Source organism: Barbus barbus (genome assembly GCF_936440315.1).
Source record: "Barbus barbus genome assembly, chromosome: 19".
In the NCBI taxonomy this organism is placed as follows: domain Eukaryota; kingdom Metazoa; phylum Chordata; class Actinopteri; order Cypriniformes; family Cyprinidae; genus Barbus; species Barbus barbus.
In genome coordinates this window covers 14,350,187-14,366,777 of record NC_136747.1, presented here as the reverse complement: position 1 = coordinate 14,366,777, position 16,591 = coordinate 14,350,187, and the positions used below count along the sequence as shown (strand labels likewise).

The 16,591-nt window shown below is 37.1% G+C and overlaps 2 protein-coding genes across 4 annotated transcripts in view; one reads left to right on the top strand and one right to left on the bottom strand.

Annotated features, from left to right (window-relative positions):
- LOC306885159 (uncharacterized protein) overlaps positions 1–16,591 on the top strand; it is a 61,757-nt gene that overhangs the window by 4,265 nt on the left and 40,901 nt on the right. The window contains exons 1-3 of one of the 3 annotated variants that reach the window (XR_013785512.1): positions 204–317; positions 386–461; positions 13,323–13,359. Coding sequence is in view for 1 of the 3 variants with exons in the window: in XM_079441516.1 (XP_079297642.1) it covers positions 386–461; positions 13,323–13,359 (113 nt within the window). In the remaining 2 variants the exon portion in view is untranslated. Of the gene's footprint in view, positions 1–203; positions 318–385; positions 462–13,322; positions 13,360–16,591 lie in introns of those variants that run through there. The other 2 variants (XM_079441516.1, XR_013785513.1) reach the window with 2 other exon arrangements.
- phf14 (PHD finger protein 14) overlaps positions 4,974–16,591 on the bottom strand; it is a 96,400-nt gene continuing 84,782 nt past the window's right edge. The window contains exon 18 of the mRNA XM_079441514.1: positions 4,974–5,922. Within this exon, the coding sequence (XP_079297640.1) occupies positions 5,866–5,922 (57 nt within the window). The 3' untranslated portion in view covers positions 4,974–5,865. The remainder of the gene's footprint in view (positions 5,923–16,591) is intronic.

Below are 16,591 nucleotides of genomic sequence, written 5' to 3'. Positions count from 1 at the left end.
AATAATTTTTTATAATTTGATTAATTTTATTATATAAATATATACTGAATGTGCCTTTATTTATATATATATATATATATATATATATATATATATATATATATATATATATATATATATATATATATATATATATATATATACATAATAAATATACACAGTAAACACACCTATGTAAACAGACTTTTATTTTGGATGTGATTAATCATGATTAATCGTTTGACAGCACTACTGTGTTACGGAAGGATACCCAGACATGGAGATGTTAGTTATTAGATTTATTTAAGCACACGCAGCAGATGAGCGGGATGGAGCAGGTGAGTAATATGGACAAGGATACTTCGGTTGCTGGATGAGGTTGGTGAAGTCAAGGTTTGTCTTACAGGTTGAGATGAGCACTCCAGTGCATGCCGAGTTCCGGGAGGCGAAGGAGGACGAAGACGAGGAGGAAGACTCTGGAGGTAAGTACAGGGAATAATTCAATCAAGATATCGTTTGGAATAGTTACTTGAATCGGGTAGGAGTCCACAATGTTTCATCGAGACCGGACACTGGAGTGAGGTGCTGTGAATGCTTAAGTAGTGGCATGGTGAATGAGCAACAGGTGTGATGAGGTGCGCTGGGATTGGCTAGGGTGCGAGTCCGGCTGTTCTGTGTCATACTGATCTGTAATGTATAGAATCTTGAAATGGCCTGTATTATTTATCTGACATATTATTTATTAGACATCTGTAAATGCAACTTGAACGCGCAACAAGTTCTAATAACCAATGCCCAACATGGAGGTTCACTTCACTTGAGGCAGAATAATTTAGCACTGATGTAATCTATTTTTCTTGCATTTTACAAGGCAACAATTACATAATAGCTTAAAAACACTCCCATTGCTGTCGTGTCTGCTTTATTTAACAGAGAGAACCTTCTTAATGTAAGGCCAAACCTCTATAAACCTTAAAGAACAGAAAATCACATTACATTTTACACTGTCATCTTCGATATTTCCCATGCACAATCAGTTTGAAATGAGAGTTATTAACATGTCTAACTCCAGTGTGTCAGGAACCCTTTTAAGACCCCCCTCTCCTAATGACTACGTGTGGAACGAGGTGTTGAGAGGTAGAGATTAGCACCCTGTGAATGTTCCCTCCAAATAGAGTACTCTCGGAGTACATTAAGGGCTGGAAAATGACTGTCACAGCACTACACAGTCTGGAAAAGGTCATCCACACGGTGCTTAGATACCAAGGTGACTATTTTAAGCGTTATCCAGAGCAATTAAAACCCAGGGACAAGGAGCGAGAGCAACTGTGGATATTCAGAGCTCTGATCGAAATGTCGTGCTGCCTCATAAGTGAATCTTTACTGTCTTAATTCCCTCACTAAACAGCAGAAATATTAGAAGACTGATAGACCGAGAACAATGTGGATGCTGTCAGAGCAAAGATCAGTGCGATTAGCAGATAGCAGCTCATTTGAATGTCACTTCACTCACTTCAATGTGAAAATGTTGTTTGTTTGTATAAAAGTTGATGGGATAATTTTTTGAAATCTTTTTAAGCACTTTTCCTTCACAATATGATACATACACTGTAAAAAATGGTTCCAATAAGTTTTCAACTTAAAATAATTTGTCACCCCGCTGACTTAACATTTTTAGTTTAGTCAACTTGAAATTTTAAGTTACTCAATGTTAATTTAATGGACAACTGGAATATTTTAGTTGAATAAACTAAAAATTTTAAGTCAACGGTGTAACAAATTATTTTAAGTTGAAACAACTTTTTTTTACAGTGGATTTAAAGGAAGAGATTAGAGAGAGAGAAAAAAAACATTTATGCGCAGTCAGAGATAGACTCTGTGTCTGGAACAATATGTTAATGTTTCATGTTGACGTCAACGTGAAACTGCTTGGGATTCATTTTAAAAACGACTCGTTTCAATGATTCAGAGTCGACTCTTTCTTTTGAGAAACAATAACTTTATACACGGAGCACTTTCAGATTTAAAATTTTGCAGGATATTTTCATTCACTTAGAGCTGTGTTACACACTGCATGAAAGGCCATTTTCAAAAATCCATAATAGGAGCACTTTACCCATTTCATTTTATTATAAATTTTTACCAGTGACATGTTATATCTTGCACTCGCCAAGCAACTGCCATTGGACTGATTGAAAACATCTGGCTTCGTTTTAGACCTCCTTGCTTCATCACATAGGCCTACTCTTACATATGGTAGTTTTTGAGTTCTCATGGCTAAAACGTATGCTTGCTGAGCAAACATGAAGTCACCATCATGGGCCTCTTTATTATGCAGAGGTTGTAATCAGATTGTAGAAGGGGGCATGGGGGTCTTGAACGAGAAGGCCACTCTGACATAAGCACACCCGCTGCCATTATTACAACCCTAATGACACACTCTGCATGCTGCATGCTGAGCGCTCAGCTTCAGGGGGTCCTTCGCGAACGGCTGCAGAAACTGGCGATGCGCATCAATCGAAATCCTTCGCCTTAAAAAAAAAGAAACAAGAAACCGAGCCCTTCAGATAATGTCTTTCATGGTTCAGTGGCCTTACAGGGGTTCCTCCTGCACGGCCCTGAAATGGGCAAATTAATAGTTGCTTTGGAACAAATTGGAATTATACCCCTCGATGCATTGATGTCAGAATGCAAGCCAGATTCCCTGACAGGGTGAGAGGGGGAGAAGCTTCGCCAGGCAATGGGATATACAGAGAAAACGCCATTTATGCTCTTCTCTCGCTCCTGTGGTGTGAGGAAATGGTTAAATGACGTGCACTGTGAGTAACAGACACAGCAGAGCTGGATAAAGACAATTTTCTGTTGGTTTGCCCACTGGCAAGCGTCATTGAACCCTTGAGATACAGCTTTGAACTCATCTATCATTGGAGTGATGAAAGTAATGCTTTCATTATCAAATCATTATGCTCAGTGATATTTTAGAAGATCTGAGAAACGTCTTCAACACTTTCTAAGAATGTGGTACACTTTGATGTCCTATTACCTATATAAAGCTTTTTAGGCACCAATTAGATGTTTTGGTACCACTTCATTTTAGGGTCTCTTAACTAGTTGCTTATTAACATCATAGACTGTAAAAAAAAAATGGACGTAGTGTCCGTGACGTCACTCGTAGGTTTCTGAAGAGCGTTTTTGAAGCCTAAAGTGGGCGGAGCCGACCGCCGCCATCTTGGCAACGCATCACCGTGCGTCACTCCCGGATGATCCAAAATGGGCAATGAGGCGGGACGTGGGCGGAACTGAGGTGCCTGGTTGTCTGTATATAGTATGCTTTATTAATCATGTTCTCACTGAGTTTCGTCTTTTAAAAACAGTTTTAATCAGTTTTAATTCTTTAAGCCACAGAGTTTGTATTATAGCCTAACAGTTTTCTATTGGAGGAAAACGCTTAACCAGTAACGTTAATTACAGGCCTAACGTTACAGCCAATCACAGTCTGTCGGATTCTGGAGTGTAGTTAAGTTTTAAATAAAATGATAAAGAATAAATAAAATTACATTACAATATCACTCACCGGAAAAAATGGAGCCTAGACTTGGACGGTCTGTTAGTACAATTAACCGCACAACAAGCCATTTTATTAGATAATTTTAAGAAATAATAACGAAAAAAGCCATAGACTGTATAAAACAAAAGCAGAAACACGGCAGAGATGCCAAGTTCAGCGGCTGAGGTAACGTGACTGCTAACAGACAGCAGATAGAGACAGCAACGTCAATCAACCTGTCACTCAAGTGGCCACGCCCTTAATTATGCAGAAGTTTAAGGCTTAATATAATTGAAATGGATGAGTTATAAAAAAATTCACCCCCCTCACAGTTGTCACGAAGGGAAAAATTAGCTATATAGACCAAAATAAATTTTTGTACCAGGCTGTAAATATGTTTTTTTCTACTGTAAAGTTGGGCATTTTAACATGGAGAGTCAATGTGATTGACTCCCTTTTGGAGCCAGCCTCCAGCGGCTAGTTGATGAATTGCAGTTTTAATCACTTCCGTGTTGGTTTCACTAGAGGGAGCGGGAGGTTGCCGCTTGATTAACATGCATATTACTAGAATATTTGCCATTTATTAGTAGTAATTAAGCACATATTAATGCCTTATTCTACATCCCCTACTTTTTTTGTTTGCATAATATATGTGTGTGTTCTGTGTATATTTATTATGTATATGAATACACACATACAGTATACGTTTTGAAAATATTTGCATGCATTTACATAAATGTATATTCATGCGAATTATATTATAAATATATTTAATATATATATATAAAAAAAAAAAATCTGAAATATATACATGTATGTGTGTGTATTTATATATGTACATAATACATATACACATTACACATACATATTATGTAAACAAAAACTTTTATTTTGGATGCGATTAATCGTTTGACAGCACTAATTCTGACGCAAGCTGTTAAATTGATATTCAGTTTGTTGTAGTGAATAATATTTGGCGATATCCCAAAGCTTGTCCTCAACAATGACATCCATTATAAAATTGTAACAAAATAGTCATTTCATGGCTGATACACAAATAATGTTACAAAAAAATTATCTTTAAAAAAACAAACAAAAAAACACTTATTTACTAATAGATAATTTCTATTAAAATCCATCCTAAATTAATGATTAATATGAAAAACAAAAAAGAAAACGTGGAAATGTCCCAACAAATTCTAAAAAATCATTTAAAAAAAATACGGTTTAGTTTGATATCCTAAGGTTGATGATCAACATTTAACCGTCTATTTGAAGAAAGAAAGAAAAAAGAAAAAAAGCAAGTGCTATTTCGTACCCTATTTGTGGAAAGTGCACTTTAGTCCCTGAAAATGGCTCTCTCTTGAGATTTTGAGTGCACTTTATCTTGATTGACATCTGAATAGTTACAGCACTGATTTTTAGCATCAATAACAGGAATAATAATAATAAATTCACAAGTATTGTTTATTACAAAGGTCACATTTTTCTTAAAGTACCTAAATACAGACTCGTCTTGAACTCAAGTGTTGAGGCAGATGAATTGTCCCACTATTTTTACACTGAAATAATGTTTAAAATAGAATAGCCTCAAACATGAGTGCGGACAACAACACTGTCAATGATAAAGGATGTTCTGGAATAGACTGTAGTTATAAAAATGAGATTTGTAAAAAATAATAAAATAGACTTTGCTCTTACATCAGGAAGTAATGAATTATTTATATAACACAAGCCACTGTCAGTTTTACTGTCAATACAAGCTCATATGGTAATAATGCATTGGTGTTTAAAAATATGAAATAAAAACAAAAGCAAGTACTATAAAGCTGATAATCAAAGAGGGTGCTGGTGGGATAGGAACAAATAGTGTGCAGTCTCTGTATATAAAAAATACGATCAGAAACCCTGCTTGAGTAATCTCTGCATACCATGTTCTCATCCATGAGTCATGGGAAATGTCAGTTAGTGTATGAAAAATAACTTTGACTGGACAAAGTATATTTAAGGTAGAAATGAGCTCATATGCAGATCATGATCAGCTGCAGCATTCATGACGGTGGACTTGAACATACATCGAGTCTTTGGAAAAATATATAGAGATCACAGCATTGACACTTTTTTAAGCTGGCAATTGTGGTCATTTAATCATTTTTCTGGTAAACAAAGGAGGAAAATTTCAGTCTCGTGAAGCAGTGGCATTTCACGTTTGTTGATTTAATTTGTGAGTTATTTTGCATCCTGCTATTCAGCAGGAAATGAGGTGATGGCGCTGACTGTGTAGACAAGACGATTACTTCATGTGAGGTAATGTTGAGAGATTTTCAGTCTGGGATCTCCTACTCAGTCTTTTCCTCTTTCACAGAATCATCCTCAACCTCTTGTGATTCTTCCTCCTGAAAAATAAAAAAAATAGCCTATTCAGTGAAAAGAACATTTTATTTTAAAAATAGCTTCTTAAGATGTTCATAAATGATTCCGCTTGAATATTCAGCTCAGTTCAGGGTCCATTAGTAGACATACAACATCATAACACATAATAATCAGGAATGTACCGATCAATATCGGTATATGACCGATATGGACATTTTTTGCGGGATCGGGTGTGATATCCAAAACCGATAATGTGTGTTATTGTTGTTAATGTAAAGCTACAAAAAAAAAAAAAACATACAAGGTTGTGTACACAATATTAACCATATGTATGGTATTAACCATTTTTAAGCAGTGTGCGGTTAAGTTAACGAGGTAGATATTCTAAACTGATCAAGATAAAATCTAAAAAAACAAACAAAAAAAAAAATCACGTATCTTATTGGCATTGTTATTGAACATGAAAAAGTGTCATCCTTAATTATACTTTTTTTGTTGTTTGAATTATGTTGTTTGAAAATATTGAAATGGCTTGAAACCTCAAACATCTTAGTCGATTTTATGCGCAAAAAAGGTAGGCTATATCCATTGTATTATTTTAATTGCATACATTATCTAATTTGGGATGTATGTTGCTAGAAAATCACTACAAAAAGTCCCAATGAACTGTATTTTGACATGCTATGCTTAACTCTGAATAACGGTAATTTTAGTACCTCTATGGAAAAGAACAAAGAGAAAACGTCATGCCAGAGTCACTTACACAACCTGCAAATTTAGAGGAGACGACAAACAGGAAACGACGGCCATCTCAGCTTTTAAGTGAGTCTGACAGATGCAATTATCCCTTCCTCCAAAGGTTAATAAACACATCTACGCACAGCCATGTGTGATGGCAGAGCCCTGACCACACGCTACACTCAAAGCAGCTGAGAAGTACATGATGATTCATGGCTTTACTCACAGAAAGCATCAAGAGTACAAAACATCAACGACGGCATCTCATTAAAAACATCTATTGTTCCTTGAAGCTCCTAATACATTTATAGAAACAAATCTGATTATAACAGTAATTACATAGTAATAACTTTGTAATGAAAAGTGTTCTCAATATATAGCAAACTATGGTTACACTTTATTTTAAGGTGTCCTTATTAGAATGTAATTATACATTTAAGTACTGAGTAATATGAAATATTTACTTACAATATGGTTAATGAAAACCATACCAAGGGTTTGGCTTAGAGTTATTAAAATAGTACGTGTAACTTTAGGCAGTTTATTTTTTCAGACAACTTCTTTAAATGTATCCATTGTCCCTTAAAGCTCCTAATACATTTAAATTCAAGACATGTAACAACATAGTAATTACACAGTAATAACCTAATCATTACATAATAGCTTTGTAATGACGTATGCCCACAATATAAGGAAACAACTTTAGGGCAGCTTAATTTCCAGACATACAAACATCAGAATTGTGATACACATCCAATATAGGGCTTCAAGAGCTGCCTCAGCAGTTAATCTGGGCAGACAGCTTTGCTTTATTCAGCAATGTCGCTCCCATATGGGTCTTGTCTCTGTCTGTGGATGACTTTTGATATGCAGCCAGGCTTTTATGAAAAATGAGTTACTTTTTCCTGAACTCTGGGTACTTTGCCGTTGCCGGCCTGTGTGGTGATATAAATCTCACGGAGGGATGACACCTCATGAACCTTGCTGCCGGATCAGCTGGTGCCATCCACCAAATCTCTCTGACAAGCCTGCCAATTCTCCAATTACTTCTGGCGTCATACATTATCATCAGGCCAGTCAGCACTTAAAAGGGATACAAGAGGGGAGGGTGGTCCGGTGCATGCTAACAATCTCATGGAGTGCCTGGATTGAGCTTTTTCACACTCCCATGGACACAAACGCTTACTCGTTGACCCACACGTCATGGTCCGTTTGTGATTTAGTGTTTATCCTGGGTCAGGGTAAAATCAGGGCTCTTGGATATTTCTTGGTTCTTGGTTGACTAGACATGGGACACCAGCTACACAGGAAGCTCACCAGTAAACAAAAACAAAACAAACTGTTTTGAATATGTTTTAAAATGTAATTTATTCCTGTGATGGCAAAGCTGAATTTTCAGCATCATTACTCCAGTCTTCAGTGTCATATGAACCTTCAGAAATCATTCTAATATGCTGATTTGCATCCTTGCTGAATGAATGTGTTAATTTATTGCAAAAATAACATCTTACTTTACCCTAAACTTTTAAATATTAAAGTATTTATCACATTATTGTATATAATATACATTATTACTACTGCAGTGACATTAGGGCAAGAGTTGAGACCTTGAGCAATGTTTTCCAGTAGCACTTACTGATTTCAAGGTTATTGTGACCATACAGCACATTTAACTTGAGAATATTTACATTGTGTTCAGCACTCAAGTTTAAGTAGGTTTTATGCCATAATGTAGCCAAGTCTGTAAGAATTTTAGGTAACACTTTGTTTTAAGGTGTCCTTGTTACACATGTTACATGTACTTACTATTATAATAACAATAAATTATGCACAATTACATGCAAGTAACCCTAAACCAAACCCTAACCATATAGTAAGTACATGTAGCTAATTAATATTACTCAGTATTTAAATGTATAATTACACTGTAACAAGGACACCTTAAAATGAAGCACATTTGAACAGTACTGCAAAATTTGCATAATGACAATTCCATTGAAATTCTTTCTAAATGCTTTTCTTATGTTGTGGTTTTAGATGCTGAGTCCTACAGGTCTGCAAAAACGGCTGACGAGGGCCTTAATGTTTTGCATAAATGCTTCATAAATATATTCCTCAAAATGTACAGGGAAAGTTTACTCAAAAACTCAAAATTCTGTCACAAATTCTCTCTCATGTTGTTCCAAACCTCTATGACTGATTTTTTTTCTATGGAAGATGTTTTGAAGAATGTTGATAACAGTTTTGTTCCTATTTTTTGTCCATACAAAGGAAGTCAAAAGACAACAGAAACCAATCATAAAGGTTTGGAACAACACGAGGCTGAGTAAATGATGACAGTTTCCATGTTTGGGTGGATTGGCTCCTTCAGCTTAAACAGAGACAGTATGCCTAACACTGAAAAAAGGAGGGAACATTGTCCGTATTAGGTGGTACTTCCTGTTCTGCTTTAATCGAAGTATATGAAAAGTTTGAGAAGCACAGCTATAGGGTATAAAAGAACAGGACTCACACCCGTCGTCCATCCTCAACCAGATGAAATGCTTTAGATATATATGTCAAAATCAAAATAATTTCAAAATGTGAAGTTCTTCTTCGCTCTATAAAGCTTCAATTTCAAATCCTCTTTTTTTGAGGCAGGGTGCTCATTTTGCTGACAGTGTGACATTTGCTTTGTGAGGCAGAGACATGGTGGAGACGCTGGCCCACTGCGGGCCTGATCACGCTGACAGGCAGCAGCTTTGTGGGATATCTCCATCACTCTCCTCCAGGGAAAGCTGGAGACTTCATTCTGCCATTCACTCTCCATGCAGCAGCCAGCCCTCTGGCTACTGCTTATACATGTATGATAATGAAATGCCACATTCTTCATTCTAATTGCATTTTAGATTTTAAAAGGGCAAAAAAAAAAAAAAACTTAGCTCATGTGAAAGAGCGAGAGAAATGTGCGAGAGAGTTTAAGTGAGGAAAGACGGAAGAAAAGCGAAAGCATAGTCTGGACCCTAGGTGGCAACAAAGGCCTGTGGCGTGTTAATGCATCTGAGTCAGAGACCCCTGCTGCCTTACAGCGACACAATCAAACCCCCTTCCTTTTTTCTTCCCACCCACACTACACGCAGCAAACTTCATAAAGTGGGATTACAATAAAGCTGTGCTGCAAAAAAAAATTACATAAAAAGAATTAAAAATTTACAACGCTGCTTTTACTTTAATAAGCTTTAGCATCCTTTATCAAGCTGGCACAGTCCTCAAAGAATTAGCGGGCTAATTAGTATGACTTATTTCTTTATCGTGTTTTCTGCTTTCTTTGTATTTATTTGTGCATGTGTGTTATACACAGCTTTTATGTGGTGTAAAGGAAAGAAGCGGCTTTCCGGCCTCCCCCTGTTTGATAGGTGTCGGCGTGCATCTGCAATCCCGCACGCTCCACAGAAGACAGATTGATGTCCCACAACGATGATGAAAACACGCAGCATGTAAGGAAGCAGGAGAGACATCTAGAGAAGACGAAGCGCTGTGGCTCAAACCAATGGGTGTCTTCAGGCAGACATGAGAGGGAGAGAGAGCGAGAGCGCTATCAGACCCCGGGATTATTCATGACCCCACCTAACCATCTCTCTTCATAGAGATGGTGGAAAAATATTTACCAGTCAGTCTAATTTGATAAAGCTATACTCACCCAGAGAAGGCTAGTCTTGCGTAACCAGAATTTTAACTGAACAAGTTTTGATCCACACCGCAACTGCTTCTAACCAAGACCCTCCTACTTAAACAAGAAGAGACCATCTAACTAAGTGACCAACTGCATTTTTTTCTGAGCTATTTATTGGCATGTTTATCTGAAATATATCATACCACCACACTAGTCTGACATGACTTATACAAAAATGAAGAAAAAGTGTATACCAGAAATAATAAAGACAGACTATTTAATCTATAGGACATACCAAATAAAGTGGTTTATACAGATTAGCTAATTATTATCTTATTAAACTGTTATTAAGTGCCTCAAATAAAACAACTGAATATTTTTTAAAGGTTTAATGGCACAAACCTGGCAAACTCCAAAAATGTAATGATTGTCTCATTCTCAGAAGTGGATGTATCGACCCGGTACAGTATAAACACGACTTTGTTTCTAGGTAAACGGATAGAAATCCAATTCGTTTTTAATCAGCAAGGAAACATTATATTGCAAAAATCCTGGGTTATTTTTTCAACCCAAATGCTGGGTTGAGCCTTTTGGGTCATTTTCTGAGTAATTTTTTCAATGATTTTACCCAGATACTGGACCAGACGTAACCTAGCTATTTAGTTATTTATTGCAGGGCTTTTGCATTGTCTTCAGGAGAGGACTGATATAAGTGCCATCAAATTGATGCAGTTATTCGGTAAAATACAGATTTGTGCACATTTTATTTTATCTATAAAACATGTGTTCTGTCCTATATTTATCCAGCCCTTGTGTTAAAATTAACACAAAATTAGTTGTTTTTAATCCATATTTTTTAGTGTATCCTGGAAAAAAAAAATCCCTGTTTCCAAAAAGATATTAAGCAGTTCAACTGTTTTGAACATCGATAATAATAAGAAAGCACCAAACCAGCACATTACAATGATTTCTGAAGGATCATGTGACACTGAAGACTGAAGTAATGGCTGCTAAAAATTCAGCTTTACCTTTACATTAAATGACTTTTTTAAAATATTAAATATTTTGTTTAAAATTGTAATATTATTTTACAGTATTACAGTTTTACTGTAGTTTGGATCAAATAAATGCAGAATTATTGAGCATAGGAGATGTTTTCTTTCGAAAAATATCTTAAGCGGAGAATTTTGAAAGATTCTGTTCAAACTTACATGTCTGGATTTGTACAACAAGCTGACAACAATCTAGTACAAGTAAACAAATTCAGCGTGATGGTGGTCTGTGAGCACATACTCAAGGACGTGTGTGTGTTTCAGCGTAGTGGATATGACAGTTGCATTCGGTCATAAACACTCGCTTCATTAGGCAGCTGAAGCTGTGCGTTTCGCGCTACATTGAGCCACCTCTGGCCCTATCGCCTTTTTGTCTACACTCCCACTCCCAGCAAAACCCAATCACCAGAAAGCACAATTAAATTTCATGACTATGCATACTTGCGCTTCCCATTTTCATTTATTACAAAGGGCATTCATTAATCTATCTTTTTTCCTAGAGAATGGATTTTCATTTTAGTGAGGTGTGACAGATACTGAGGTGAACTTACCAAGAGATGGCTAATTAAATCAGCAGTAAAATGCACAAGCCAGAGATTCTTTTCCTTCTTTTTTTACTCGCATCTGATAAGAGCCAATACTGTGGGGAGGAGGTGTGGTATACGGAAAAGAGAAGCTACTTTCTCTCCATTTCCAATTTCAGGTGAAATATTAAATCACAAATAAATGTAAGTGCTCAAACTCTGCGAGAAAATTGGTTACATGGCTACATGCATGGATGGAGGCTCTAAGCAAATGAATGGATAGCGAACCAAAAGCTAAACAACATCCACCATAAAACTAAAACAAGCACTCACAGGTTAAAACAGATGAGCTGCATCTGCAGAGTAGCGAACACCTACACCAACTTGTACCAAACGACTGCTGGTAAAAATAAAGTCCTTAATTTACTTACAGCATATGTATATATTTATACATATAATATGCATAAAATTGTAATAAAGTATAAAATGTAAAATAAATAAATAAATGCTTTGCAGCAATTACAAGTAAGTAGTAAATGATAACAGAATTTTCATTTTTTTTTGGGAACTATCACGGAAAGAATGGAGACCTCAAGACTGACTATGTGTGTGTGGCCTTTCTGTTATGAACAGTATGCAGTCTGCTGATCCCCATTAATGTGATTTATAGCATCACACAGTAACACTGCTCTAAGGCTGCATTTGTTAAACAGTGTGCCGGTCGGTACGTGTGCATATGGGAGTGTAAGAGAATCAATTTTTGAACAGATCTGTTAGTGTGTGTGCAGGTGTGGAGACACCCCTACAGTTGTTATGAGTCTTCCTGTGTCAGCAGATACTGGGGGGATGTCCCATCAAATACAGCCAAATTAAATAAGGCAGTGCATATGCAATCATGGTCTTGGACTCAATGCACTCTTCACAATTCTGAGAATCTCCGAGGTCCGAAGGTTGTATGGTCTTGTCATGTTCAATGTCACCTTTAAGGAGTGTGATAAGGCAATTCCTGGTGCTTTATTAATAATGCATGTGAAGGGGATAGCCGCCTCCTCTACTACCCTCCTGTTGTTGTCTGGTGGGTTGAGAAGTGCTACTTCACGTGTCACCTACTTATTTCAATGAACCAAGAAAGCAGTCACACCTTCTGGGGTTATTTTATGTCTTGTAGCTAATTATGATTAACCAAAATAAAGAGAGGAAAGGCTCCAGCTATGATAAATGATAAACTGGGAACTCTGGATATTAAACCATTTGACTGCTCCAGAGTTCCTGCTGCAGGTGCGAATGCAACCAGGAAAACGGTGCTGGGGAGAAATTGGTTCTCAAGGATCCACCCTCCTGGCTAGCTCCTAGAACTAAATTCTAAGAACTGTGAGTTGCAAAAGACTTTGGATATCCAAACTAGAGACTGTTTGGTTACCCACATGCTTCAAAATATTTTCTTGTGTGTTTAACAGAAGGAAGAAACTCATACAGGTTTGGAACAACTTTAGGGTGAGTAAATGACGACAATATTAATTTTAATCTTTAACCCCAATATATCTTTTGGTATGTTGTGACACCCTTTCAAAATAGTCAGTATACTGAGATCTCAGAGCATAAATGCAAGCAGTCTAAAGTTCAGCAGAAATGACCAATGAACCATGGACCAATTGAACAATCACTTAAAAAAAAAAAAGAGCACTGGGACGGATTTGAAAGGTTCATGTTTCCGGTGGTAAATTGGGCCATTTTACCAAATCATAAAGCCTCTACATCACTGAAGGGTTTTACAGGTCCACCCTGGTTGTGTTGTAGAGACATTGCAAGTGAGTTAATAAAACCCAGTAAGTGCTAAGAAAGTGACCAACGGGACAGCTGAAATTTGCCATGCCATCTCCAGGGTCCTGTTTACTCTGTAAATTGGCCCCTGAGAGGACATGAGGCATCCAGCTTGCCTAGTTAAGGTGATGGACGTGACTCCAGTGCATTGATTTTCCCTATGTCTTAACACTCTCCATCCAACTCACCGGCAAGCAGGGGTGCAAGGTAACCTCTCTCAGAATCACGCTACCTTTTCTTGAAACGCTAACCTTTGGTCCAGACTGCATCTCTGACTGCACAGCAACAATAACTCACCCTATTTATGTCTGACCTCTCAGAGCCCCACTGAACACTTATTCAACTGGCCTTAAGAACAGTGTAAGAAGGTAAACTGAAGGAGACCTGCTACAAACTTTTCAACCAGTAGAAGTGGAATCACTTATATTAAGGTAGTGAGATTTTGCCCTTGCTCTTGTCAGGTGGCAATCAAAATTTTGTAAGTAATGGTCTTTAATTTCCCTTACAATATTCATTCCATGGTAAAGCTGGCTGAGTGAGGGACTTCATTAAGTTAATTAGCTTAACTTAATTAGGGTGTTTAGCAGGTCAGTCCGTCAAGGCACTGACTGACAACTGTGCTTGGAAGATAATCACCCAAGAACCTGAACATGACATCACATCAAATACTACTACTACTACTACTACTACTAATAATAATGCATTGTATTTGTAATGTGCTTTTCTTAAACCCAAAGCTCTACAGTAAAACTACAACACAATACAAATATACAATAATTATTTAAAAACAAGCAGTACATAAATGTGTCTTAATCAACTTTTTAAAGTGATCCAGAGCACTACTAGTCTTACTAAATGCAATTAAAGACTATAAACCTACACTGTTAGAAAAATGTGTGTATTAGCACCTTAGATTAGTAACAAGGTACTACTATGAAACTTTTAGTGGTAAATAATATACAAGCTGATATAATCAGGTATAATCTTTGCACATTTTTTTCTAAAAAGGGCCACTAATGGTTTACTTTAAATTCTCTATGTAGTAAGCTGCAAAATAAATTATTTTACAATAAATAAATAAATACAAACTAAAATAAAATACATGAATCAGTCACATTATGTTTTCCCCTTTTGGTTAAATTCAATCATTCTTTGTGAGAAAACATCATTTATTCATGTAAATTGAACTAAATAAAGCCATTTTAATTGATTCAATTAATCATCCGTTAAGATGACTCTGACAAGATTAATTTCTTAATGATTTTTTGTACTCACTTAGTAAAGCAAAATTATGTACCCATCCTCACAATTTATTGGTAAGCCAATAATATGGAAATGGTTCTAAATCTAAAAAAAACCTGGAAATCAGAGCCATCAAATCTCCCTATATTGCACACACTTAATTCCAACATTTACTTTCCTCATCAAGTTTCTTCAAAAAGTCCAAACCAAAATGGATGAACTTTAACTTTTAAGTGGAATGGACGCAAAAATAAATTAAATATTAAAAATGATTGCATTAAATTGCTTAACATGTCTCAGATAAACAAGAGAAAAGTCTTAGCAATTTAAAATAGTTCATTTTAAACCTCAGGGTCAAGAAGTAGCGTACTTCAAAAACAAACTCTACTTGTTGTCCAATCAGCCTGCTAGCGCACAAATGCATTTCCATAAGTGTTGTAATTGCTGTAGTAACGAGGCTTTTGACCCCGAGTCTAGATAGCGACTAAATTAACAATCCACAAAAGCTGTCCTTTAAGCATTTCCATTCCCGCCTGAGTTGGCTGCGCCTCGTGGAATTTCAAACACACCTCAGATCTGTTGAAACGTTTTATCACGAGGGTGAGCCGCGGTGACACGCGGGTGTAAATAAAGCTCAAACAAGCCCCTCTCCACCACCTAACGGGCTCTCCAACTAAAGGCCATCCGTATATTGTGGCAGGACTGTCATTTTATTACCCGAATCAATTCGGCAGGGCTCCGAAGTGACAGCAGAGGGATGTGGCCTTCGTTGGCCGGGGGGTTATCTGACGTGCACAGGCAGGGAAATACACAGTCTTCATAATGAACTCAACTCTTACTAATAAAGCCTTTATTGCCAGGCCACGTATGAACTGATACCAGCGTCGGCCCTGTTCGCCTGCGTGCTCGTAAACTAATGAAAATAAGCTTTTTCTCACAATCGGTTTTTGCGAGGGAGGAAAAGGCAAATGCAATTAAGTGATTTAATAACACAAACGTCTCAACGCGACAAATCATCCGCCAAGAAACAACTTAAACAACATTTTTTATTAATCAAGACCTTAGAGGCAAAAACCCATTTATGGTGACCTTTAAAAAGGCAATGAGTGAGAGAAACACACTGAGAGACAGATAACCACACAGTCTCGACACCCATGGATTGGGCCCTATGTATAAAGGTTTAGGGTCTACAGTGGGAGTGGGCCTGTCAACGGGCCCTGTGTTTTGATCGAGAGGCTGAAAAAGAAGATGGCTCCACGAGGTGCGACCCTCTCGACTCTGTCTCTCTCTCTCTCTCTCACTAATGCTCCCCGCTCACATCTAGAAGTCAAGGCTGGAAGGGATAACAAATCGCCTCTTCAGTTCCACACTTCTGAACCGCTACTTCTTCATTTTACTGCGGCAAAACCAAAGCACCGTTCCCCCTTTACTGTCAACCCCCACAATCTTGCCGAGGAGGAGAATTACAGATGAAGCTGACTATATTTTAAGATGGCATTTAAAAAAAAAAAAAAAAAAACATTCAGAGGTAAAGAGGTTCACAGCATGGCAGATTACAGAACTTAAAGTACTTGAATGAAGTGCTCATCTCTGGAGTGCTCTTTGATTCTCATAATGGAATCAATTGTGTTTCAAATGGCAGCCACAGCCAAAAGACTTCTAT